The sequence below is a fragment of the Phalacrocorax aristotelis genome, chromosome 3 (genome assembly GCF_949628215.1).
Source record: "Phalacrocorax aristotelis chromosome 3, bGulAri2.1, whole genome shotgun sequence".
Classification (NCBI taxonomy): Eukaryota; Metazoa; Chordata; class Aves; order Suliformes; family Phalacrocoracidae; genus Phalacrocorax; species Phalacrocorax aristotelis.
Window position 1 is genome coordinate 112,089,901 of NC_134278.1, and position 26,963 is coordinate 112,116,863.

Genomic DNA, 26,963 nt, shown 5'->3' on the forward strand with positions numbered 1-26,963 from the left:
TAGCCCAGCTCATTTTGACTGCTATCTCCAGCCACATCTGTATCACCAAAACAGTGTGCCCTGTGCAGGAAGTCTTCACGCCTGCAGCCATTTGACAAGAGCAAGTTACTGCCTCATTTCTGTGAGTCCTACACCAAATTTGTTTCTGCAGTTTGTTTAATCTACCTTGTGGCAGTTGTTCAGTCATTGTGGAAAGTGAATCCCATTCTTTGCACGTGGGTGCATATGCAGTATGTAAAGGCGACTGCCCTCTACAGGTTAAACTTACTGAAGTGCATGGAAGTATAGCGGCTCAAGAAGAGAACATGTAAACCTTCCCCAGATCATTCGGGGGCTCAGAGTTCTAAGTTATCTTCTCCCTGTTGTGAGGAACTTGCTATCTGAATTAATGACGCATCCCAGGTGACTTACTGTTGAGCATAGTTTTGATACAATAGCACCAATTAATACAATTAATTTTCTTTGGCTTTTAAGAAGAGTTTAACGTTTGTTTACACAGGAGAAACTACCATACAAGGTAGGCTTCCCCTTATGAAAACTGGTAATAGTTTCTCTCATCTATAAATTCAGGATCATGTGTGAAGAGTCACCAGATACCGCTTTGCATAGTTTGCCTAAAATGCAGCAAAAGATGCAACAATTACCTCTGTTGGCTCATTAGTGGGCTCCACAGGTGGATGTGTGTAGTTGGTATTCTTGTATGTTCCCAGGAATGGCTTGTTCTGGAGAAGGAGGAATACAAAAGTAAGAAATTAGGCAACAAACACATCGCACAGACCATAGCAAGTTTTGTCAAGACATCATATCGCCAAGAAAGTAATTGCCTAATCTGCAAAATGGCGATCTGGATTTTGAAACCATGCTCGCGCCTTAAAATTCAGAAGTAAGATTTGTGTTTAGCACCTTATGGCAAAAATTACATATGCCAGATCCCAACTGCACTTTAACATTTTCTTCTCCTAACCTTCCACAAATTACTTAGACTTTATTAGAGATTTAGTCCTTTCAAAAGACATGTAAATAGCCCAGAGAAACCTGGGCAGATCTTCCTGCGTCAACCAAGGGGACATGAAAGATTCATTACTGAAAGGATCACTCTTCCCCACAAGAGAGGCTATATAATACTGCACGGTTATTTTTGTTCCCTACTAATGCAGCATGCATTCAGGAAGACATGCACATTGCATAAACTAAAAAAATTTCACTGGGATGCCCACTTATCTCAATTAACAGCAATTTCAGTATCTGCATGAGGAGGTTTTATTAAGCACTAAAATCAGAAGGCATATTTAATTGATTAGAAGACCCACTGTTCTCTTATTTGCAAGGTTTTATCCTACTTTGTGTTATCTCAATATAAATAATTTTCCTTGGCTTGTTGGGCCCTTACAGTCTGGCACACATGCTATTTTCATGGACGTGGCTACCTGAAGTAGGATTTTAAAACTGTAGTTAGAAATTGTGGGAACAATAAATGGAATCTGTGGGTGTCAGAGCCTGAAATGATTTGCTATTCCCTTTAGTAAGACAGAAGGTGAAATCCCCTGGAAACAGTCTATTTCTTTGTAACACTGGTTCATAATCTTTAGCTCAGAGCTTTCTGAGCAGGGAAAGCTACTGGCACTTCTATCAATGACTTTTTAAAGCACTGTGGGCTTACCATTTCTGAAAACAATGGCCATATATTACTTGCAAGGGATATAAAACTTTTCTATGCCTACTTCTGAAAAGCAACATCTTTGAATAGGAGTAAATGAAGGGAAAGAAGTACAAAATCCATGTTATTTGCCACTGGTGAAGTAGTTAATTTAAGCCTCTTAGAAAGAAATTGATCCTACTTCATTTTACCTAGAAATAAGTGAATCTGAGAAAGTTTGAAACATGCTGATAAACAACTGAGCAGATCTTCCTTTTCTGACAGGATGGACATGATATTGACAAAATCATCCTGTATGACTTGACTGTCTGTCTCTAGACCTGAGAGAACAACTTAGCTCCCTGATGTGTTCAGTTCTTTGGCCTCTTCATTGAAACTGCTGAAGAAAGGAACCCAGTTATTGCTGACTGCAGCAGTCATTTCTACGTGCTGATACCTAGCAACTGTACTGCAAGTTCAGCAGTTTGTTTTATAACAGTAGAAGCAGCTTCCAAAGAGTCCGAAGTATCCCTGTTATGGATCACGCCGGGAAAACCAACCTGCCACTAATTCAAGAGGTAACAGATACTGGGCTTTTCAGAGCTGCTATAGTGCCCAAACCCCATTGATTCTAATGGGAGAGTTAACACAGCTTATTCTGCTGTTTGCTGCTTGAGCTGCCTCTGTACTTCACAAACATAAGAAAACACAACCTCCGGTACAACTGAAAACACACAAATCAGCATGTTATCAATCAGTATTCATGGCACAGCAGAAGGCCAAGGGACACAGAGCCAGTATATGAGAGCACTTACTCATTCAGAGGTAAGCAGAGAACAAAAGTTATCAGGAAACTTGTTCCAGACATACTGAACCCCTGCTCTCTGTACCAAGCACAAGCACCTACAGCCTCCTGATACCCAGCTTCCACAACATTGGTATATTTACCTGAGTTGGACAGTCAAGGACGATGTCATCCATGAAATTAAATGAGTCAGCTTTCTGGCCTACAGGCTGTAACTAGAAAGGAAGACAAAACCCCCTATTTTGTAACCATGTTAGCTCATCTTACATTTGTATAACAATTCTAATCCAAAAGAATCTAAACATACCTTTCAAATTTATATAAAGCTGCCTGTATTTACAGACCTTGATTTACCCACAGCTGAAATGCATCTATTTCTGAAAAAACATGGCAACTGCGTAACAAAACAGCAACTCTAGAAAGAAGCTTAAATTGGGAAGTGGAAAGATACACTGGATCAGTTTAAACTCCTGGAGGATTTTGGCAGGCACATGAAGTACCTTGGAATTTTGCCAGAAGGCAAGGTCGTAAACTCTCTTTTCTTGCATAAAAGACAAGACACTAAGAGTCCCTCAATTTTTATAGCTAAGCTGCATGATGGCATCTCCAACAAAAGGCTGTTTATACAAAGAAGATTATACCAAATATAATTAGAGGCACTGCTTGATGATTGCAAGCAATCATGTCAGCTGTTAAGACATTACCCCGAAGCATAAAGAAGTTACCATCCAGGATCTGAGATACCACCTCTGACTGCATGCGTAATCCTACTGCACTGCAATGCTAAGTAAAATGGCTTTGCTTAAGCAATCTTTAATGACGCTGTTTTATTGAGCTTCACTCATTTCCAAAGGTAGTAAAACTAAACTGAATTAAAGCCACTTTAATTCCTAATGAAATATTCACAACACATGGATTTAAAACAAACTTCTAAGTAAACCATTTTAAATTGCCATATACAGTTACAGTTCTTTATTTGGAGGCTTCCCACATCAGCTCATAGAAACATCATCCATATTGAATACTGTTCTGCCTTTCATGACAATGGGTGAAGTAGACTTGAAGTTGCTCAGCTGAAATCATGAATGATCAGGTTCATGCACTTGCAGCACCCCTCTCCTCCCCACACACTTTTAGAAGCAAAAGATTCTAGGCTGAGAGCTGCACCAGAAATTTGAGGGTATCTGACTAGTAAAGAAGAAACACACACAAGGTCCAGCATTATGCAGGCCTTCATTGCAAAGTTTGTTATGGAGATTATTTTAATGGTAGTCGGGTCTAGGTAAAGGCAACATTATATGCAGAGCCTGTCACCTTACCACAGCATTCCAGAGAGCCTTGGCAAGCTGAGAATGGCCTTTCTGGCTTGGATGGAAGCAGTCAGGTGAAAAGTAGGAGGTATCTGGGTGCCCATCCTACAGAGGAAAGCATAAAGGACATCTGAGTGCAGAAGAATTCACACAGCTCCAACTTGGGGTTGCTGAGGCCTAATCAGAGCCAGTAATGAGGTTCATGCTACTTGTTCTTGCTGCTCCAGTGTAGAAAGTCTCATGATCACCTGGTGATACAAAGTGTACTTCAGCAGGATCATGAGCTACCAGAAACACTTGAGATGCTTATGTACATTCAAGGGTAGATCCACCCAGAAGTAGGAAAACTACAATTTTCCATTACGTGTCTAGTCTCTCTTTGGGTTCTGCAATCAAGATGGGTTCCTCTCCTCGGCGCATCACCGTACCACAGGCACCACTATGCTCTGCAGTACCTTACATGGTAACAAGCATGTTATGGATGCTTCACCAGAAGGAAGAGAGCTCATCTGCTTTTTCACAGCTGTGTCAGTTCTGCAAGTTTGAAAGGAGCAAGAAGCAAGTGTTTGAGTGAAGGCAGCCAGGCTGACCGAGTACACCAGTACAGTCCCCTTTCTGAGCAAAGCTGTACTTTAATACAGACACTGGTACTTCTGAAGGAAATGGAGTTTGGAAATTTAAATATCTTGGCTTTCATATGAGTATTGAGATGAGAGAAAATTTAGGTCACAGATAACTGAACATTTTTTTGTCAGAGCAGTCCTTCCTCAAACTTGAGCAGGTTTTGATTCAGTGTGTTTGGGATAACTTATTAGAGGACTACTACCAAAATTTGCATCTGTATCTGATCTTCTGCAAATTCAGAGGCAGAGTTTTCAGTTCAAGAACATCTGAATGTTATGCAAGATAAGAATGAAAAGCAACATCCTGAGCTTTCTTAAGATCTGAACTAATCCTTGTGAGACTATAAAAAAGTTCACAAATATTTTGCTGCTTCTGTTTTTATTTCTGTGTTCCCTACCTCAGTACCAAAACCTCTAGTGATAACTTTTCACAGAAACCAGCTTCACAGCACAACAAGCAAGCAAAACCTTACATAAATTCCCACCCCCCTACTCTCCCCCTCAAAAAAAACATATCAAAACAAAAACCCCACCCAAAATTAATGCCTGTTTTTCCTGAGAAGCTTTCAGTCAGTTTTCCAAATTTGTCTGTAGCAGCATCTGAACTTTTCAAACTTATCACTAGCTACTGCCAGTGTTTTCGGGAAACTCCAGTTCAATTATACCGGAGCAATCCCTGCTCAATATTCTGCCCCATCTGCTCTTAGTTCCAGGTGAGATGAGGAAGTGCAGATGCATGTGAAAATTAGTTGCATTTCCAAAGAGGTTTGGATCATTTCCTAGATTTATAGTTTACCATTCAAGGTACTAAAATATAATTGCCAATAACAGGAAAAAGGGCTCACTACATAAAACTACTACTTCTACCAGGTCATATGTAAACTTCTCTTTCTGTCAGACATAGAAGAATGAGTTACGGGACATAAAGAGGATGTGATGCTGTAGTCTCCAGTGAGCAACGCAGACATGTTGCTTTAAGAACTGTAACTTAATCTGTCTTTTATTAATCGTGTTATATTTTCAGAAAGAAAAATATTTATGTACCCTTGAGAAAATACACAAACCTCTGCATTCAGGTTTTGATTCATTTTCCAAAACAGGAACTTATACTGACAGCATGGTATGTAAAATAAAACTGCAAACTAGATGAAGAAATCTGATGTACTGTACCAAAAAGGAACAACTTCTAATAAGAAAAGCACAGAACAAGCTGAAACTATTTCGCATGTAGTCTCTAAAAGTTAGATACCCACTCTTAGTCCTTTGCATGTAGAAGTCTCTTTGGACCATACCTGACCAAGAGGAATCTTGGGATTTTGGAGGAAAGGCTGGATGATCACTGTAAAATTTTCATGAGTATCGTATCTGCCAGACTCCACTAGTCTCTGAATGCCAAGCTGCAAGAAAAAAAACCCACAACCACCAGTAATCCATCAACGTGTCTGTATCATAACTAGTTGGGTTGTCTGGTTTTTATTTTATTTTATTTTGAGAGCCTGAGAATCAGAAGGGAGATTTTACTTCTTCGCTGAAATAGCCACAGATGTTGGCAAAAGGTGAGCCTTGCAAAGTGGCTGAGAAGGCTGAAACACAGCACTACAACCGTCTGTGGGGGACAGGATTTTGGTGGCTAAACTCCCACCTATTCATCTGTACTTGAAAACAAAATTTTTCTGAAGAGCTTTGCTGCTGGTTTTAGTCATATGGTGTTTTGGATAGCATCAGATTACCCCCTGCTTAGTTCATAGGGCCCATTTGGGTAAAATATTTATATATGTTATGTTGCTTAGTAACCAAGAGCTCACCTCAACTGGAAATAAAGTAACTGCACCACTCTTGATAAACATACCTGGTAAGCTCTGGTGGCTTCCCTCACCATCGTTAAATTTGGTGAGTTTTCTTCTCCTGTGAGAACACAACTACACAGATAACTGTGGGAGAGGTTAGAGGAGAAAGCAGGAATAGAAAGAGTTAGAGATCTGAGAATGCAGAATTCACGCTTTGCCACCCAACACCCTAATGACATGGGAGGAACAAGGAAACCTGTACAGTTGTGTTTCTGCAAAGACATCTTATTGTCCTTGCCATCGTCCATCATTTCAACCCTTAGTCTTATTTTCTGCCTCACATGAATAACACTACCCTAAATCAGTTTGGTTTTACCCCCAGGTATATCAAAGTGATGTACACTGTACTGTGATGGTTTGTCCCATTCATTACACCCTGGCATCCAAAGGCTGCATTACCTCTGAGCTGATACCTTTCCAATCAACAATTCCTTTTGCAATCCCAAAACAGAACTTGTCCGTGTCTGGAGGGTCAGCAAACAATGCTAATTACCCATTGCAATAAAGCCTCTGAAAGAGGAGAAATCTCTCTACTCTGCAAATACTTCACATGCTCTCAAAAGGCTTGAAAATCCCAATGCTTGTAGACTTCAACCCCACCTTGAGGAACCCTGTATCAATAACTCTAATCCAAGTTCATTGAGGTATACATTATATATCACAAGAAACCTTACAGTTCTAGACATGGACAACACACAGGTCCTCTGACAACACTTATGTCAAAGCCAAGAGAAGGCAACGCCATCAGGCAGGGTGATGTCAGCACTGCATGGGGTATACATAGGACTGTAGTGCTACCTTTGAACATCACTTCAAGTGGTGGGAGCAGCATGGAATAAGAACATGCTTTATCATCATGGATAGTAAGCTCAGGTACAAAAGGAAGTCAAACAAGCCTTACTCTGCCATGTAAGTAGGGCAATAAACTTGAGTATCCACAAACAACTGTCTCAGAGGAAGGAGGTCCATCACTTGAACCAGACTCACTAGAGCTTTCGGAACCTGAAAGGTAAGTCAGACTCTGGCTTAGAAGGAACGGTTTATGCAGTCCACAGTGCATTTATTTTACCCCAAAGTCCAGCCATTTGACAGCCCTTCTTCTTCATTGTTTGGGGGGGGGGGGGCAACAAACCCCCCACCAAACTCTCCAACTCAGCTTTTGATTCTTTTCCAACACCATGGTCCAATGTTAGTCTGTCATTTCAGACTGCATCAGACTGCGTCTCACTACTCTCAGGTAACAAGACCAAAAAAAAAAACCAACCAAAAGCTTTTGTAGAAGTCAGTGGAATATGTTTGGTACCAGAATGAAAAAAAAAAAAAAAAAAGCCCAAAATCAAACAAATAGGAGAACTAGCACCAATCAGTCATTACCAATATGAGCTAGCATGCTAGGACAATTTCACAGCACTTGCCTGCTTGTGCAGAATGTCAAGAGTTTCTTGAATCCTTCTGACAAAATTCACAGCTGAGTAATGATCCTGAGAAAAACAGAAGAGAAGAGATTACTGCTAAACAGCGACACAAGGCATTTTGCTTGGGAGGCTGGAGAATCACATTCATTCACTTCCTTTTCTGCCATACAACATTGTGGTCAGTAGAATGTTCTTTCTTCTTTCTGGAGGCTAGGGATTTTAAGCATATCAATTAATCTAAAATGTAGAAAGACTCGGCGAAATTTTGGATTTAAAATAAACCTTGTTGAGTAGCAGTATATTTAACCCAAATCCACTGGGTCCCTCATGTAAAGACGCAGGAAGGAACCCCATGTGAATGCATGCTGAACAGCATAAACTAAGCAGCCATAGACGTGCTCAAAGCCAGCTGATAAGCTCTCATAAAGCTAGGTGAAATCATTGCTAGTCAAGGTCATAACTATAAATAAAGCAATAAAACTTGGCAGCAGCAAAGATGCCTAGCGAGGCTTCTGCAGAAGAAGCAAATTTCTTAAGCACAGGGGGTTGCAGGAGAATTGAAAATGCTCACAAGAAGTTAGCATATTAAAGGAAAGAGAGTAAGAGCTGGCAGAGAAAGGTGGCCTCTCCCTGCCACCTGCCCACTCAACTCCCATGATCTCCTTATGGCAGCCCTAAAGGCTTCTCCACAATCCAGAGAAGCATAAAATTCAAATTATATTGAGCACTGTAGCAACGTCCCTCGTATATACCTCACTTGTTCCTAGCACCTCCCTACACTGTGAGTTATGGGGTGATGGCAATTGTAGGATTGGACTAGTGGTAATTCAAAGCAGTGTAATTCTTTTTTTGGATACCTAAAGAGGCCATGAGCAGCAGAGTGAAACTTTTCTTATTTTCCACTTTTTGCTCATAGTCAAAACAGCGCAAAGAGAAATGGTTCTTACCCTGGAGTAAGCCAGAGAGAACACAACCATCCTACTCTGCCACTTGTGTTTTTATATCAGGGCACTACCAGCAGCAACCACCATCAAACATAAAGCAGCACGTATAACTCATGCTATCTCTGTGAAGGCTCTAAAGGTCCATGGATTTCCCTTGACGTGTTTCTACACTGACATCACAGTCCCAACTCAGTTTCAGTTAACCAGTTTTACTACTCACAGGATCTTTGCAATAGTTGCACAGATCATTGCCTCCAATATGCACCGTTATGAGCTTCCAGTCAGCACTGAAGTCAATTCTCTGTGCAATAGAAAAGAAAATAACAAGCCTGAATTTCTTTGACTTTGTGATACACAGATGGTATTATTGCAGGTGGGTCTATCATGTGAAGCAACACCTGTTTCTTTTTGTGCCGTAAGATTAAAGGAGTCCCAAACAACTTACAGGATCAGTTTTCATTAGTCTCAGGAGATTCCTTGCTTGGGCTGGTAAGTGCCTGTGAAGAAGGACAACTAGTGAGTAAAAAGAAACACCCTTATGGAGACATCAACATTAATGCTCTTCACACACCTTAAATCAAGTTGTCAGATATCAGAAGGGTTGCATGTGGAGACAGTACAATCCTCACGTTGCTGTGACCAAATTACATGTTCACATCTTTGCAGAAAGTCAACCTCAAGTTGAACTTGAATACTGATTTTACTCAAATTCAGTAATTAATCTGGAACCATAAGTTTAGCTTTTATTACAGTACTTAACACCTAAAACAGCTGAAAAGCGAGAGACAGCAACATGTTTGTAAGCAGATGGCCTGTTTAGAACTAGACTGCTATCAATCTATTCCTCATGGACTAAAACAAGGGAATCCCAAGTCCCAGTATTGAACTGGCCTCTTGAGCAACGTTTGTGCATAAGCCACAGCTCATCCCCCTGCAAACCTGAAGTGTTTCAGAGTTCACTGTGCACTCCTCCACCATTTCTGTAGCTTGCGCCCAGAGTCAATACTTAATTTTCAATTATGTAAAGCAGCTCTGTGCACTCTACCTTTCCAGGGTAATTAAAAACCCAAGAAACTTTCAGGATTACTCAGAGAAGTTAAGATAACAGCCTCTCTGTTTTCCAATAGCCAGGTAAGCACTCTCTCTTTTCTGTATATACACATATGTGTATGATGTATATGTGTGTGTATACATGTATGCACATATATGAACGGCTATCAATTTTAAGTTACCTAGGCTGAACACTTCAACCTTGTTTGACTGCCCTGACACGTTGGTTCTCTTTTCTATGCATATTTGAGGATGTGGTTGGAAAGCTTTGGCCTTCCAGGCGTATCTGTGGTATGGTATGAGCTGTCTCTCCCTCCAGGCTCTTGTTAGAAGCACTTTGCTGACTGTCTATCATTTCTAGAAGCATATCAGCTGACATTAATAAGCATGACACTTGTTTTGTATAGCAACCCAAGCTTAGCTCTCCTTTGCAATGCTGAGTCTACTTGTAGGAACAGGCGATATCTCTCACCACCCTATTCCAACTGATTACCGATTTATCACTAACATAAGAGTATTTACTGAGGAATGAGCCTTGTCATACATCTACTTGTGACACAGACACTGTATGCACGTAATAGTTCTGTTCACTGTTACCCTTGTCCAATGTCATAACCTACTTATTTACGTCCCAAAGCTATCACAAGCCACAAGTGGTCACAATTTCTTGTTCTTACTTTGGAAACCCCTAAGATAGGGCATCGACCTCAATATTGATCCAGAAGAAAACACTACTTATTGAACTGATAGTCTGCAACACCTTTGATTTCTCATGCAGTCACTGAAGTGCTGATGCATCCTGAGCCAATGCAGTCAGTAAGTTCTAACATCATCTTGAATGAAGCAGTGCCAGAAATCACCCATCCTTGAGCTGCAATCTCCACCAAATTTAGATCTTGATTAACAGAAACAGTTTGTTAATAGGAAACACAGATATTCACAGTTCCTGTGACCTGTTCTCTCCTCTAAGCCTTAAATTCTTAACCTCCATTTTTTCAGGTGAAATCAGAGATGTCAGCCAGGTTTTGCTTCAGACCTATCCTTAATTCCAGCACGTAAGTAAGCACTTTGGCAATGAATGCAGATAAGCTTAGGAACGTTTTGCTGAATGAGGCCTGCATTGCTACACTGCCATCAGGTTCACTAAAGAGCTCTTCAAAGCAGCCACTGATTTCATTTCAAGAAACCCTTACACCTGGTTTCCAAAGCTGGTAAGGGTGCTGAACAACCTGATTTCAGAAAGGTCCCAGGACCTCTGGAAAGCAGTTTCCAGATTAGCACCCAAAAGTGAGACAGGCCAGGAAGTGATTCTGAAATACCAGCATTAGCTGATGGACTCTTTTTGCCCTCTGAATCATGGAAAAAATGGATGGTTTTGGCGGATGAAGAATAAATGCTGTATAATTGCATCATCATTCCAGGGCCAAATACAAATACCTAAAGCATGAGAAACGCTTTCTTAGGTTGCAATACATTTCAATATTCAACTAGGATATGTTCATCTTCTCAGATGCATCAAAAGCCAGAATGTGACAGAACAGAACCCCAAAAGAAGTATCTCAGGGATATTAGTGTAGTAGTTTACAGGACTTTACTGTTGTGCACCTTTCTACAGAGAGTAACGAGGCAGAGAAACAACAGAAGACTAGCAGAAATCTGGGACAATGGCTGTCTGCATCTCCTTGCTGAATATTTATAAAACATGGTTGCAGAACATAGAGAGCTCCACTTCATCATGTTTATCCAGTCCAGTTGCTTGCATGAGAAGAGAGAAGACTAACTGGTATAGATGAAGGAAACAATTTTTCATTAGACTAACGTCTATCAACCCATTTCATACAGCTAACAAATAACTACTTAATAGTAATGCCTCAGTTGCTACTGATATAAACAGCTTTAAGTGACATTGGTGACTTAAGAGGTTGTGTATCCTGTTTCAAGTCCTCCTACCACTCCAAAAAGCCTATTTAGGATTTAATTGATACAAAATACGAGACAGGCACCTATCTCATTCTTTCCTATAACAAGCAAATGCTGAAGCTAATCTATATGCTGCATATAAAAGTGTGTAATAAATTCTCATTAATGGCTGAATCAGAGCCATAATCCTTGCACATGTTTCACTACACATACACAGACATATTCAGCCATCACTAGGAAACAAAATCCCTTCTCTCAGGTATGGGGGGCTGTAGGATGTATCAGGGGACCTAGCAGACTATTTCTTTCTATACTAGATTGCTAGTATGAATCAGAAGTTACTCAAGGCCCACAGGAGACCAATAAAAATATACCTAATAAATCCTAGCAATCTTTGCTTAGATACAGCAAACTCAAGCACCTCACTTGGCTTCTGAACTTCACTTCCAAGACCTCTTTGGGGAGTAAGAGGAATTTTTCTTTAACAAACAAACAAAGGTCTGGGTAATATTAACTAACAATGTCAAGTCTAGGCATGGTCTGCCAGAACCTGTGCCCAAACTATGACTGAATTCCAGCAGCCATCTGTTTTGTTAATTAAACAGCACTGGCTTTTTCAATAAGAAGCCAGGGATTTCTAGGATAAGCAGCATTGCAAAGCTCAACTCATGCAACCTCCCAGGTGTGACTAAAAGCAACGAGCCAAATTCAGATGATTCCAAGACATTACAATCCCTAGGTCTGCAATGCACCAAAATCCATATATGACCATCAGAAATTATTCTTTCTTCAGATTCCAGACTGTGGCTGCTTTTTAACTCTCAAGCACTCTTGCTTGCTTATCCAGAAGCCTGAGGGCAGAATTATGGAAGATTTCATGTAGTTTTTCTCAGTATCTCTTTACCTTACCAATTCACTACACACTCATTATTCTGAAAACATCCATGCTCTCAGAGATTTTTTTGACAGATAAATAGTTAAATGAATAAATGTTGAAGAGGAAGAATAGAAACCACCACTACCAAACAGTTTCTTGTTTGTGGATTTCATAACCAGGACTGTCAGCTTCATTTCTAAGTTCAGCTATGAAATAAGCTGATACATTTAACAGGTTTTGAGCCAATTTTCAATCCTAACTAGACTGGTTTTTCTTGCTGTTCAGAGCAAGTTGTGACAGCACATGAGACAGTTGAAAGGGAATTACATGAAGCATGCATCACCTGCAAATGTAAAACAAAAAGCTACATACTCAGCCTGTGCTCCAGGAACTGCCTGGTTAAGGAATGAATTGGAATCATTCTCACTCCCGGTGCCAGTCGAATAGCCCATGATTGTAACATTAAACTCTCGAAAGATGTCTGAAAAAAGAAAGATGGCAATGAAAGGAAAATGCCTACATCCACTGTCTGCCTACAGGGACTAGCACCACCAGCACTGCCACAGTTTTGCTGTCATAGTACAGCACAGTTGCTGCAGCCTCCACTCAACTAGTTGCATCCACCAAGCCGTGGCGACAGGGACCACCAGCTGGCAGCAACTCAGGCAGCAGCATTCTTGCTGTGCCCTGCACCATCACTGGCGGATAAGATGAGCAGAATTGAGGACTACTCTGTGCAGTTCTCTCATGTTGTAGTGGTTAAAGCCTAAAATAAAATCCTCGGTCACATGACGGTGACTTTGTGAAGCAAACCCGAAGGGGGCTTCAGCCCAGCAGGACCTTGTTTTCAGCTAGAGGATCTGGGTCTACATCACAGCTGTGCAATATCTCATACTACTGACCACTGAAGAAAACCTCAGATTCATGGCTCTAATGAAATCCCACCATACTCTCCATTACCTCTGTAGTAGCGTCCAAAAGGAAGTTGTTAGAGTAATTTGCAGCTGATAGTGAAAATGATCACACTGTAAACTATAAAAGCTACCTTAATCTCAAAGACTGAATTCAACCACATTTTAATGCAAGCTTTGTCAAATGTAATAGCATCCAGTGAATCGATTAACTGCTTATCCTAATTATATTCTTGTTACATTCTGCCTGTAATAAATGGGCAACGCACAGAAGGACAGTTTATTGGCCCTCTTTAAATGGAAGTTTATCATTACAGCTGATCCAAACTTAAACTCCAGTAGCTTTACATTAACAATAAACTGAGCTACAAGAAGTTACATGTTTCAGTGAGGAGAAAGTTAAAATAATTTCCTTCAGGTCACATGTACAAGTAGTCAGCTTTATTTACCAAAAAGGTCGACTCTATGCGAACATGTCTTTTTGGAAAAAGCTGTGGTGCAATATTTATTAAAAGAAAATGTTAATTGTATAACAAGCATGGACATAGCAAATTCATTTAGAAATTCAAATAACACTCACCAAGGAGTTGAGAAGGGAGAGGGAAAAGAAACAAAGGGAATTTCTAACTGCTTCTCAGCTTCACTCATGAAGCCAACTTTTTATTCATTAGTCCTAGGATATTGTTTCTTTCAAAGGTAGTTCTTGTTAATTACCCTAAACCAACTTTGAGATACTTAAGAGCTCTCTGTAAACATATCAGAAATGAGTCCATTCCCTCTCTCCAACCTTGCCAATTAGATCTAGCAAAGCTTTTACTTACTAGGTAGAGTTGTCACATTCTCTAATGATGCATCTCCTCCAATACTAAAATGAGAAAGAAAAATGCTAGTCATTCATCTCTTAGCTGGACACAGACAATAAGCAAAGTGAAAGCCTACCACATCATGAGAAAAAACGAAGGGTGATTAATTTGGTAACTATCCATCTATCAGATTACATGGAGAGGACAGAAGTGGAAGTGCTACTAGGGAGAATGGATGAGGTTTCAGTGGTAAAGATGCTTGTCAGGAGGATTCAGTGATTTTGCAGCTGTATCGGGGTATAGTCAATCATTATGAAATGGCAGAAAAATGCCTGCGGCAGCTACATACTTGAATACTCGAGGCCTAAAGTACTGCAGATTAGAAGGTCAACTTTGAGGCCAGTTCCAGCCTCATGAAGCCATTCTAAGGCAGCACCAGCCAGCCTGCCCCTGGGTGACAAGAGATCTGCAGCAGCAGCTCCTCAGTCTCTTTTCCTGCCCCCTGCACAGGGTATGTTCTCTCCAGCTTTTCAATTGGTGGGACACACTTGGGCCACCCTCGGGCTTACGGAGAATTGTTAAGACAGCACATAATTGCTTCAGTCAGCATCAACTGAGCAACATCATCATACCAAAAAAATAAAAACCCTAGTCTTTACAACTGTGAGCTGCATGTGATAAGAGTTCTGCAGTTAAAGCGTTTTCCACGGCGCTACAAAAAGTTCAGAAATAGAAAACTTTGAGAAGTCATCCCAAAAGCACCCAGGTTTGACTTGTTTGTTCCAGGGATTTTTCTCCAATTTTGTAGATTTCCAACTTGCCATCCCACCAATAAAATACAAAGTGTCACAAGCAGCCAAAGATAAAAGCATGAGAGAAGTCAAAAGGCTAGCTTAAAATCAATTGCTGAAAACATTTTCTGCAAAGCCACCTTTATGACAAACCCTGGATCTTGATACATCTTCACAAGAAGTGCTAGCAACTTTTTTTTTTTTAATCAACTGGCAGCTGAAAGTCCCAAACCACGTGGAAGAAAATAACGTTCTTTCCAGGAAAGAATACATATCTCCTCATCATCTTGGCTGAAGACTTACCTCCAAGACAGTCCCCGGTATTCAGTGTCCAAATCCAGGAGATTATCTGAGGCAATTCCTGTACCAGCCTGGATATTATTTTTCATTAACCACATGAAATTAAAGCACAATTATTAATACAGTAGTCATTCATACATAGTAATTTTATTTACTTTGAGTGCATTTCTTCAAAAGCATTAGAAGGCATCTGGCTTCTCCCCAACCTTCCTCCTGAAGAATGCATCAATACCTTTGTAATTATTTATAAGCATCAAATTGTATATGATGCACAAAATATATAGAATCATAGGATAGTCTGGGTTGGAAGGGACCTTTACAGGTCTAGTCCAACCCTCCTGCAATGAGCAGGGACATGTTCAACTAAACCAGGTTGCTCAGAGCCCTATCCATCATGTTTCCAGGGATGGGGTATCTACCACCTCTCTGGATAACCTGTTCCAATGTTTTACCACCCTCACCGTAAAAAATTTCTTCCTTATATCTAGCCTATATCTACCCTCTTTTAGTTTAAAACCATTCCCCCTTGTCCTGTTGCAATAGGGCCTGCTGAAAAGTTTGTCCCCATCTTTCTTATAAGGCCTTGTTAAGCACTGAAAGGCTGCAATAAGGTCCTCCTGAAGCCTTCTCTTCTCCAGGCTGAATAACACCAACTCTCTCAGCCTTTCTTCATAGAAGTGGTCCATCCTCCAATCATTTTTGTGGCCCTCCTCTGGACCTGCTCCGACAGGTCCATGTCTTTCCTGTGCTGAGGAATACAGAGCTGGACACAGTACTCCAGGTGGGGTCTCACCAGAGCAGAGTAGAGGGGCAGAATCATCTCCCTCAACCTGCTGGCCACACTTCTTTTGATGCAGCTGAGGATACAGCTGGCCATCTGGGCTGCAAGCGCACATTGCCAGCACATGTCCAGCTTTTCATCCAGCAGTAACCCCAAGTCCTTCTGCACTCGGCCTTGTTGAATCTCATAAGGTTCACACGGGCCCACTTCTTGAGCTTGTCTAGGTCCCTCTGGATGGCATCCCATCCCTCAGGTGTGTCACCAGCACCACACAGCTTGGTGTCATCTGCAAACTTGCTGAGGGTGCACTCGATCCCACTTTCTATGTCATTGATGAAGACATTAAACAGTACTGGTCCCAGTACAGACCCCTGAGGGACACCACTTGTCACGAATCTCCATTGGACATTGAGCCATTGACCACTACCCTCTGGATGCAACCATCCAACCAATTCCTCAGCCACCGAGCAGTCCATCAGATCCATTTCTCTTCAACTTAGAGAGAAGGATGTTGTGGGGGACCATGTCAAAGGCCTTACAGAAATCCAGATAGATGACATCCGTAGCTCTTCCCTTGTCTACTGATGTAGTCACTCCACCATAGAAGGCCATTAAGTTGGTCAGGCAGGACTTTTGCTTGGTGAAGCCATGCTGGCTGTCTCAAATCTCCTCCCTGTCCTCCATGTGCCTTAGTATAGGTTCTAGGAGGATCTGTTCCATGATCTTCCCAGGCACAGAGGTGAGGCTGACAGATCAGTAATTCCCTGGGTCCTCCTTTGTACCCTTTTGATATTGGGTGCAATGTTTCCCTTTTTCCAGTTCCCAGGGACTTCACCTGACTGCCATGACCTTTCAACATCACGGACAGTGGCTTAGCAACTACACCAGCCAGTTCCCTCAGGACTCTGGGATGCACCTTGTCAGGTCCTGTAGACTTGTGTATGTTCAGGTTCCTCCGGTGGCCACAAACAAGGCTTTCTTCTCAAGGTTCTAGATGAGCTGAATAGCTCATTTACAGTTGCATTACTCAAGAATTATGAAAAAGGTCTCAAACACACACATAAAGCTCTTTGACTAATGATAAGAAACACTATATGAACTCAGAGAAAAACGTATCTGAGAAAGAAGCACCATAATACCTTTACGCTGATTTGAAAAGTATCATGCTAATTGGAGAGACTTATACTAGTACTAGAGCAAGGAAGAAAGAACTCTCTACACTTACCCCGAAGAAAGAGGCAAGCTAGCAACTACATCTCTCCTAAAACAACACCAGAATTTGGAAGCAGAGTGCATGTCAGCTGTGATACTATAGTTTCTTGCTAAATTTGGGTATGGGGTAGTACTTCAGCACAGCACAAGACCAGGCAGACTACTTGCTGCTACTTCAGATTAAACCACAACACTGTGTTTTCTTCTGTGTATTAGCTTTAGTGAGTTAATGGAAGAGTGGTGTTCAGAATAACTATGCACAGGCCAAATGCAGCTCTGAGACGGCAATGCACCACTGCACTTTCTCTGAAAGCAGATTTTATTCTCAGTTTCTACAGACTATACTTAGAAGCAGAAACACCTGCAGGGTCCTGGATATTATAATACAGCAACCACAGCTATATACAGAATATCTTTCATTTTTCAATATTGCAGGTTTGCATTCAAATGCTTCTATTTATTTCAGCAGTCTCCTGTGTGTAGGAACTTTAGCAACATGCCTGCCAGAGAGTTGTAAAGGCTTTGTGGTTTGTACACAAACGTGTTTGTTGTTAAGGCTCAGATTCAGAGAAACCTGTGTTCCAGTTGCATCTTTCTGTCCAGTGTTTCCTTTGAGCTGGCTGTAGAGCTTCAGCCTTTGACCAGCATGAAAACATTAAGCAGAAAGACATAACTGGAATATAGGACATCTGGATCTTGAGACATATTCCTTCTAGGCTACAAAAGAATCATCTTCAGCAAGAACTACATCTTGATGAAGAAATTAGTTATGAGTTAAAACAGGCACAAGAAAAAAAGACGACCAAATATCTTCTGAAATGGATAAAGTCAGAGGGCGCTCACCCCTGCACAGCCTTATCTCATTAATGCTAAACTGAATAAAATGTTATTATTCAGCATCCCTTAGTCACACTCTGTTCCTGAAAGAACCAAGGCAAAAGAACAGGTTCACCAGTCTGATCTTATTCAGAGAAACTTTGAAAAAACACAGTAACCTAAGGCTTGTGCTATTTCCCATTAATTTCAGCAGCATCTAATCTCTTCTGTCACCAATTCAGCAAACTATTTTAGCACCTCTTCAAAGGATTTGTCTGTGTTTTTGCCCTAGTTCAAAAGCATGTGAATATGTACGTGGGGAGACCAGAGCGCTGGAGAACTGACACCTTCTTTCTTGTTCTAGCTGCTAGATCTATTATCATCCATGAATGAACGGATCTTTGCTTCTAGGTACAACAGCTATTTCCCCTCCACTGGAGCAGGCAGATGTTTGTAGTTTTACCAAGAGAACAGTAAAAACACTATCTTCTCACCGTCAAAGAATCCCCCAGGGCTGCTATAATTTTCACATCAGCTGGCTTTAGGGAATGCACTGCAAAGGAAAGAGGTGCAGCTGAGCTTGGATAGGAAGTAGCTATTCATTTTCACCATTGTATATATGAAACATGTCATTGTGCATTCTGATGCCCAGACACATTGTTTTTGCAATAGCCAGGTGATAAAACAGGAGGTCTCTCCAGCTCATCTCATGTAGTTGTAGCAGCAGCAGCATATGTATATTATTCAGCATCTCAATGGTTAACATTGCTAGCAAAAAGACAGAAGACCAAGGAGCAAATAACCGTAAGTTGCAAACAATATCCAGCACCAAGATGAAGGTAAAACAATGCAGTATGAGAAAGCAGGAATGGCATATTAAAGCTTTAAGAAGGCAGAGAAGGACTAAGGAGAAGGCAATATGAAGTTATCTGAAAAACTGAATGCATGAAGCTGAATTTCCAGTTTCCTTCCCCAAGATTTAGGTGGTATCACTTACAGGCTATGTCAGCACACAAATTTGGATTTTATAATGAGATATTAGATACATTAAATAACTCACTGCCAGTGAGTTAAGTGGAGTTACTTAGTCAGAATGTTACCTTGAGTGGCAGTATGGCATTATATCTATTAAGCAGCTGCTGGAAAACACGACATCTTTTCTGAGCAGTGTTTTTCACAGTCCAGCAGTCATTTCAGCAAAAATAAAAACTCATCTTGAAGGACAGTTAAAAGTAATTCAGCCTCTTAACACAAAACAGGCAAGACTACCTGAAGTTGCAGGCGGGGAGGATGGAGTCCTGTCCGCACATAGCAGCTGGGTTCCATAATTCTAAAGAGAAAAAGAAAGCTGAATACCATTTGGCTAAGGAAATACAGTCAGTAGTGACTAGGATCTTCCTCCTAGAGGCTAGGTGGATAAACAAAAGCCTGTTTAGCATGTAATTAACCAGACAGGTCTTGGTTACTCAATTCAATAGTCATATTCAGTTTTGCCCAGAGTAGAGTAGCATCTTGTACTGATAACCATGCTGTCTGAGCATGTTGTTACAGGTGTTTCTGGATGCATTTTGCCTAACTCAGGGAATGCTTTCCTGTTCCCTGCACGCACTCAGCCTCCCAAACCCCTTTGGCCAAAGACTGATTTCACCTGTGGTGCAGAGCATGACTCATCTGGTTACCATACAGGAGCAAATGCAGCAGAGTAGTAGTGGGATGGTGATGATGATACTTACTGAAGTTTGGCTAGGGTATGTGTAATTACTGTTCTTATACGTCCTCAGGAATGGCTCAGCCTACAAAACAAGCCAATCTGAGTCAATGCAAAGGATCAGAAGAATACACAGAGATCTCCATTCCCCAAGCTTCAATTCTCAGAAGTCTATAGACTATTAGCAACTGGATGCAGATGAATCCCAGGGATTAAACATAAATAAATAAATCAAGAAAGAAATAGCACTTTTAAAATCCATGCAGCAACAGGGTAAACCTGGGGCACTATTTTCACACAGCCAGAACTTACAGAATATGCTTGGGACCCCGCTGTGTGTGATTAACAAGAAGCTTGTGGTCCCACTGCAAGGTAATCCTCATGATCTCTGTAGATTTATGCTGACTGGTGCCATTGTTGCTCTGTTTCCCCCACTAAAGCTCTGTCATTCAGTGTGGACACTCGATGGTCTGCACTAGGTAGGCCAAACAACCATTCTCTTGTGTTTTGACCAACCATAATGCGTGGCTGTGAGGAAGCTTACTCCTAGGGTGAGCTTACCCCCCCCATCTCATGGCAGGGTGCTCGTACTGCTACAGGTGGCAGTGGCACAAACGATGTAGGCAAGAGTCAGAGCCCCCTCACAGAGACAGCACTCCAGGCTCACACAGACTCCCAGCCACCCCCAGCATCTTGTAACTTACCTCACTTGGACATCTGAGAAGAATCTCATCTTCCATTTGCTGATTATCTGTCTTCTCCCCTAAGGGTTCCAGCTGTGGGAAAAAGGGGGCAGCACAGAAGAGAAGTGATTAAGTATCAGAGCCCAATGGGTAATGCTGAAAGCCACCTCTGCAGCACAGCAAGACAACTGCAGTGCACTGCACCCATGCTGGCAGCTGTCTCCAGCTGCTTTGCATGCTGAAGAGGTTAATTCCCATACACCACAAATGTAGTGTGATGATCAATGTAACAGGTAGGATCACCCCCCTGAAACAAGTCCAACACCCCCAGCCTTAACATACTCTGAGATTTACTTCTTTGATATCACTGGTTTAACCGTTAAGGTGACCTTTCTTCACATTATCACTTTTTTCCTTTGTAAACACATTTATTGGTCCAGAAGAGATAGGGCTAGCTGCATAGTAGCTCCCTGAGGTTTGTTTTTTTTGCAGGATGGAGGGGATGAGGAGTGGCCAATGAAACCTTTAAAAAAATATTACCATATTGTTCCACAAAGCACGTGCAGCCTGGGAATGAGACTTCTGGCTGAAGTGGAAACAGTCCGGGGCAAAATATGAACTGTCTGGCAACCCTTCCTAGAGAAAAAGACAGATGCTGTCACAGAGGCAGTAAACGTGCAACAAGCTGTGCCTTATCCCCGCTTTCTTCCAATGAGATATTGCAGCTGACTTCAAAGCAAAGTAGCTGCAAAGGCCTCTGAGGCCAAAAGAATTAAACTGGGCCAGAGAACACTAATAAGTCAGAACTAAGAAGCCTTTTAAAGCTTTTTAATGTAGAATTTCCAAAATAATAAGGAATACAGACCACTGTGACTCTGGGTACAGAATACTCGGGCACAGATATCAATTGTATTCTTTATTTCCCCTGAGATTCACACTATAGCCTTTTGAAGCACATGGGGTTTCATACTAAAAGTCATTTACCAAAGTACCAGAAGGGACTTTGTGATGCATAGGCGATATAGGGCAAGCGCTCCCTGGTGAAGACTTTGAACTAAGTTACCTACTGCATTGTTGTATGATTGCTGGAGAGTTGACTCAGTGACCAAAATCATATCTTCAGGGTCTGTATTCCTGTTTCCCATTATCTCCCAGTTATTCCATAACATCCAAAATTGCACAAAATGTTTAACTGAACTGAACATCATAAATGTTAGGCCAGAAAACTGCTGGTCACGTTTACAGCCAAGACAATTTTGAAAAGTCAGTGGAATTGCACCAGCATTTAATGTATGGGTGGTTTGGGGTTTGTTTTTTTTTTTGTTATTTACCTGTGTTTTTGGCATGTTCACATTCATCAAAAATGGCTGCATAACCACTGTGAAATTGTCCGTAGTATCATACCTTCCACTCTCCACTAACTGGCGGGTCCTCTCCTAAAGAGTCAAAAGTAGTCACCGTTCCTTTTACATTCAGCTCATTGACTCCCTCTGTTCACCTACATCTCACCCAGGGGTTCCCCCTCCCTATGCAGAAACCCAGGCATGGCCATGGTTTCCAGCTTGCACCAGGTAGCCAACATAGACATCTTTGAGACATGCGTCCCGGGCTGCTTTGCAGAGAGGTGGCCTTGGGACAGCTGCCCGGCTGACATGGGCAAGCAACCTGCTCAGCAATTAGATTTTCTGTCAAAAAGTCGTTCTTCCAGAACCATCAAAGTGTTTTTGGTCTGGCTGACAGCCATGCCTGAAGTTTGTTCCTGAGTTATCATGTTTGACTTAATCTGATCTCCAACGAGATAAGTGATCAAGAAACTGCTGGGTCTCTGACGTACACTACTTTCTACGGCTCTAACAATTTTTTTCTTCGTCTGTTTTGTTCTTTTAATGAATCAGCGTTGTAAAGATGTGTAAAGATCTTGACTCTACTCTCATCTACCCCTCACCTTTTTTTTTTTTAAAAATCAGAACTACAAATATGTAATTAAAATGGGTGGAATCTGTCCCCCAATCTCCAAATATTAGACCCTCTGTGGTCCTTTGATCAACAGGAGGATGACATTAAACCTGTAACAAATGCCACGTGCCTTACCTGATACCTTCTGTTAAAGTAGACCAACTTCTTGAACGCGTTGGAATTGTCCTCAGGGTTTACGACACAAGGACACAGGATCCTGTGGGATGAGAGCATGGCACTGAGATCCTCTCCTCTTTTACCCCCCCATTCCCAAGCTAACAAGCTACATGGTTAAAGCTTCTCTGAGAGGGATTTCTCTGAAACGCTCTCCTCTCTGAGTTTCTGCACAGCCCTGATTCTTGAGCAGAAACACATTTATTAGTGATAAATTCATGAACATTAAGTGAGGAGAAGGCTCCATGCAAGAAAAAAACCATACTGGGTGTCCACGGCAAGGTTTTAGCAGCAGGAATGACCTCTGTGAGGAGAGTCCAGGGCTGTCTGTGCCAGACACCGCTGGTTCCAGACAGCTTCAATGGACCCACCGCAGAGCACAGCTGAGCCTCTCAGCCAAGATGGTGGTGCCTGTTTAAGAAAGGGCACAAAACACCAGAGAGGTAGAGGAGGAGAGAACAACAGTGGGAATGAGGAGGAGGTACTCCATGGCAGAACAGACATCCCCTGCAGGGACTGCAGCCTGTGCATGAGCCCACACAGGAGGAGGCACACATCTGAAGAACTCATGCCAGAGCACAGGACAAGAGTGAGAAGAAAGGAGTAGCAGAGAGATGCGGCTATGTCCAGACCCCAACCCCCTGCACCACCCATGTCTCACTGAAGGCACTGAAGGTGTCCTGTGGCAGTAACAAGGCAGGAAGGAGAGGTGCTTGGAGTAAAGTTGAGCCTGGGAATGAGGGAGGATAGGTGCCTTAAGTGTTTAACTTTGTTTCCCAATACCTGAATCCATAACTAAATATTTAGGCTAGTGGACAAATTCAGCTAAGTTTCCCAAGTCAAGTGTGTTTTGCATGCAATGGTACTCAGTAAGTGATTTTCCTGTCTTTATTTTGACTCATGAGTTTTTCCTCCTCACATTCATCATCTTTTCTTCCCCATGCTGCTGGGGTGGGTTGAATAAGAAGCCGCATGGGTGCTTGGCTGGGGCCAACCCACCACAAACACTTCATAAGTATGCCTGTGCAACATGATTTGCTTTAGCAGAACTATGCAAGTATCCTTCAAGACAGAGTAACCACAAATTTGTTCTAATCAACTGAGAGGGTCAAATGCCGCAGGACATTTCACATGGAGGATGGTAGAGCACCAAAACAGAGGCCAAGATTGATGCTGGAATCTCCATTCTTAGCGAGCCATTGCACCATGAGCTATTTTAAGTTTCTGTGAATTTGTGCTGGTCACCTTTATACCCCTCCCTGAAATTTTGATCCTTCCAAGCACATGACATTTTTTCTTCTGGTGCTCCCCCTTCCTGGGCACACCTCATCATCACTTGAGAAATCCAAATGAGGAAAAGGACTCCTTTTAAAAATCTAGTCATGTGATCATAATAAAGCATCCCTGAGAGATCTCTTCCAGAAATACCTCCAACAGAGATGCAGTTGATACGTATGAAGTATATACAGACCTCCACCTCCAAACTTCTCTTAATGTAGAGCAACGAACAACACAAGATTTTACTTCTGCAGTACATCTATATGAAAGTCAATACAAACCTAACTTGTATTTTCAGAAGCGTTTCAATAACATAAGCAAGGCAAAATTAGTGGAGACACAATCTCTTTTTAGGTTATTTGGTACTCTCAGGAGTCATCCATGTTGATGGTATCCAGTACCAGCTCCTTGATGCAAGCAGTAGGAGGAGAAATGGCTGCCTACATTCCCAGGACAAGGTTATTCTGCCTGTCTGTCCAGAAAAGCAGAGATTTGCTTTTCTGCAACCAAGCAAGTGCTGCCAGGAGCAGGTCTGGGGGGCATGTTGGACCCTACCTGAGACACAGACCTGCCACTCAGTGGTGGATTCACACTGACCTGAGAGGATCATTGAGCGACAGGGCAATAGGTAGCACAATTAAGCATCCCAGCCATCTTACTTGAGAGATTAACCACTAATAAACAACAATATGATTACAGAGATTGGAAACTACAGAAGAGGGAAAGTTTTAAGACTGCAGAAAGGTAAATCTGTAAATAAAGCTATATTGAAAGTGATCAACTAAGAAAACCTTGTGTCTTAATCTCTCCTCTGTCTTTGCCCGAAGAGTTCACAGCTGAGCTCTTTCTACTCTGGCTCAAGGTCCCTTGCAGCATTAGTGATGAGTCATTAAAACAGCACCTCCACAAAAAGTGGTAACAGCAGGGCTGAGATACAGATACAGTGACAGACAGACAGGTATTTCTAAATGCTGGGTTGAAATCAACATGTGGGTACATGTGCATACGCAGGGGAAGGTGCTTGATGCTCTGAAATACTAGAACCTTTTCCTTTTAAGAGAAGTTTTCTGAGAAGACCATGCAGCCTTCTGTCAGCAACAGATCTGTAACACAGATAATCTTCAAACCTCATAATCCTCCTTGGGCAGGTATTGTTTTGTGATGCATGCAGCTCCCGAAGGCCTGGTGTGAAAAGCACTGTCACCAGGTTGACAAATGCCCGTGGAACCTGCCAAGAGAATAAGCAAACCCATAGCCAATGCCCGGAGTAGAGTGCCATCTTTGCACCCTACACAGCCACAGCAGACCTCAGGTGGCAGTCTGCTGATTCAGGCACCTTACATTATTTGTAACAGAGGTGTTCAAAGTACTTTCTCAATAATTAATCACACACACATATAATATTAAATTACAGCCCCTGCCTGCACTGCCTAGTTCTATTTTAAATGCTGGTGGCTTGTAATTTGAAAATGACTTCAAAAGGTCTCAGCATGGCTCAGACACCTGATAATTCTTTGAGTGCTCTTATCACCCTCACCTGGAATATCAAAATCTTTCTCTCAATGACCACAAAAATGTACTTATTTGCCGCATAGTGAATGAGCATTTTCTAGCCATTGAATACCATATGTTTGTTCAAATTTGTTACAATACTTTTTATGTTACCTGTCCTCAGCACATCAGCTAGAGCCAAGCACATCCGTATTCCTTCAGTAAAATAGTTCTCCAGCCATTTCTGCCTCTCACAAAGATTTGCCTGCAAGCAAGCACCTCTGCATATAGCAGTGCTCCGCAGATGAAAGCAAGGAACTAAATTCCCAGTCAATAATCAGTGACTGCTTTACAAACAGGACACAATCTCCACTCCCACATACTAGAAAATTTGTTTTACCTCTCTGTGAAGTATGTCCAAAGCTCTTTGTAGATTGTAGGTGTAGTTTTCAGGAGAATACTGTACCTGTTGAAGCAAGAGGGTTGAATTCTTTTGTCAACCAGTTTACTCAAGCAGGCAGAACAGTGACTAGCTGGAGCGTCAAACAGCAGCATTCATGTTTCTAACTCTTAGGTCAAGAGTAAGAGAGTCTTAAGCAAAACTGTCTCTGCTTTTCTTCCTTCCCATCACAGCTGTCTCACTCACAAGATCTAGCAGCCACTGGATAACAGTGAAGGGACAAACTTGGGGGCATTATCAGACATCACAACATCCTCCAGCCCCAGGCTTGCTCAGGCCAGTGTTAAAAGCGTGGCTAACACCTCACTAACAGGGACTGTCTTTGGGAGAGATCAGTTTGTGTAAAATTAAGTTTGTTTCTGCTGTATGGAATATTAGCAACCTGCCTGTCGCATGCTTTTTACTTGCCACAGATAACTGGGAAATCTCAGGCATTTATCTGGGAATGAAATCATTTTACATACTTGCCTCTCAGCGGTGAAATTTCCCAGTTCCGTTTGAGTGGTTTAAAACCTCTAATTTAATTGTCTCAAGTAATCCAATTTATATTTCTTCACTTGTGGAACTATTTGACAGTCAAATAAACTTCCCTATGAGAAATGTCTGTCTTATTTTCAGCCTTAATTCTCTTTAATTTCAAGCAGAAGTTCACTGAGACCCCCACTGGCCTACTCTGCAAAACGAGACAGCTCAGTTCCCTTATTCATTTCCTAAATCACAGCTCACCAAGAGCATTGTAGCTGGCACTATTTGTAGCTGTTCAACATACAGGAAGTATCATTGTGATCTTTGGATGCAGACATGCTATCTCCTTGCCACCCACACTCAGAAGGGACTACCATTTTGTGTCTAGGTCTGAAGCAAAAGGTAGGAGTGGTTAATTTGCTCTTTCCTTGTTTTATAACCATCTTATTGTGCTGCTTTGTGGTTTTTTCCTGATCTGAAATTAAACATGCAGAATTAAAAGTATCTGCTCTGCTGCTTGTAAGTAGGTAAGACTCATCACTATGTGAGGAGTCTGCCACAGCCTTTCACCTCCTCTATACATACTATATATAGCCGTTGGTATGTGTGAGTACATATATACACACACACTATATACTATATTATATATAATTGCATCAGCATAAGCTGTGGGTAGAACCATTCCCATGGCACTGAAACTGGTAATA

General features: G+C 41.7%; 1 protein-coding gene across 1 annotated transcript in view; it reads right to left on the reverse strand.

The window, feature by feature from the left end:
• The window catches only part of PLB1 (phospholipase B1), a 74,062-nt gene that overhangs the window by 21,971 nt on the left and 25,128 nt on the right, over positions 1-26,963 (reverse strand). The window contains exons 17-37 of the mRNA XM_075089108.1: positions 25,732-25,797; positions 24,968-25,068; positions 22,524-22,605; positions 21,764-21,868; positions 20,973-21,068; positions 20,454-20,525; positions 19,775-19,834; positions 19,311-19,371; positions 18,536-18,594; positions 15,236-15,303; positions 14,160-14,203; positions 12,800-12,908; positions 9,026-9,077; positions 8,801-8,881; positions 7,637-7,702; positions 7,123-7,223; positions 6,224-6,305; positions 5,667-5,771; positions 3,761-3,856; positions 2,585-2,656; positions 645-722 (exon numbers count right to left, since the gene is read on the reverse strand). Coding sequence (XP_074945209.1) covers positions 645-722; positions 2,585-2,656; positions 3,761-3,856; positions 5,667-5,771; positions 6,224-6,305; positions 7,123-7,223; positions 7,637-7,702; positions 8,801-8,881; positions 9,026-9,077; positions 12,800-12,908; positions 14,160-14,203; positions 15,236-15,303; positions 18,536-18,594; positions 19,311-19,371; positions 19,775-19,834; positions 20,454-20,525; positions 20,973-21,068; positions 21,764-21,868; positions 22,524-22,605; positions 24,968-25,068; positions 25,732-25,797 — 1,656 coding nt within the window. The remainder of the gene's footprint in view (positions 1-644; positions 723-2,584; positions 2,657-3,760; positions 3,857-5,666; positions 5,772-6,223; positions 6,306-7,122; positions 7,224-7,636; positions 7,703-8,800; positions 8,882-9,025; positions 9,078-12,799; positions 12,909-14,159; positions 14,204-15,235; positions 15,304-18,535; positions 18,595-19,310; positions 19,372-19,774; positions 19,835-20,453; positions 20,526-20,972; positions 21,069-21,763; positions 21,869-22,523; positions 22,606-24,967; positions 25,069-25,731; positions 25,798-26,963) is intronic.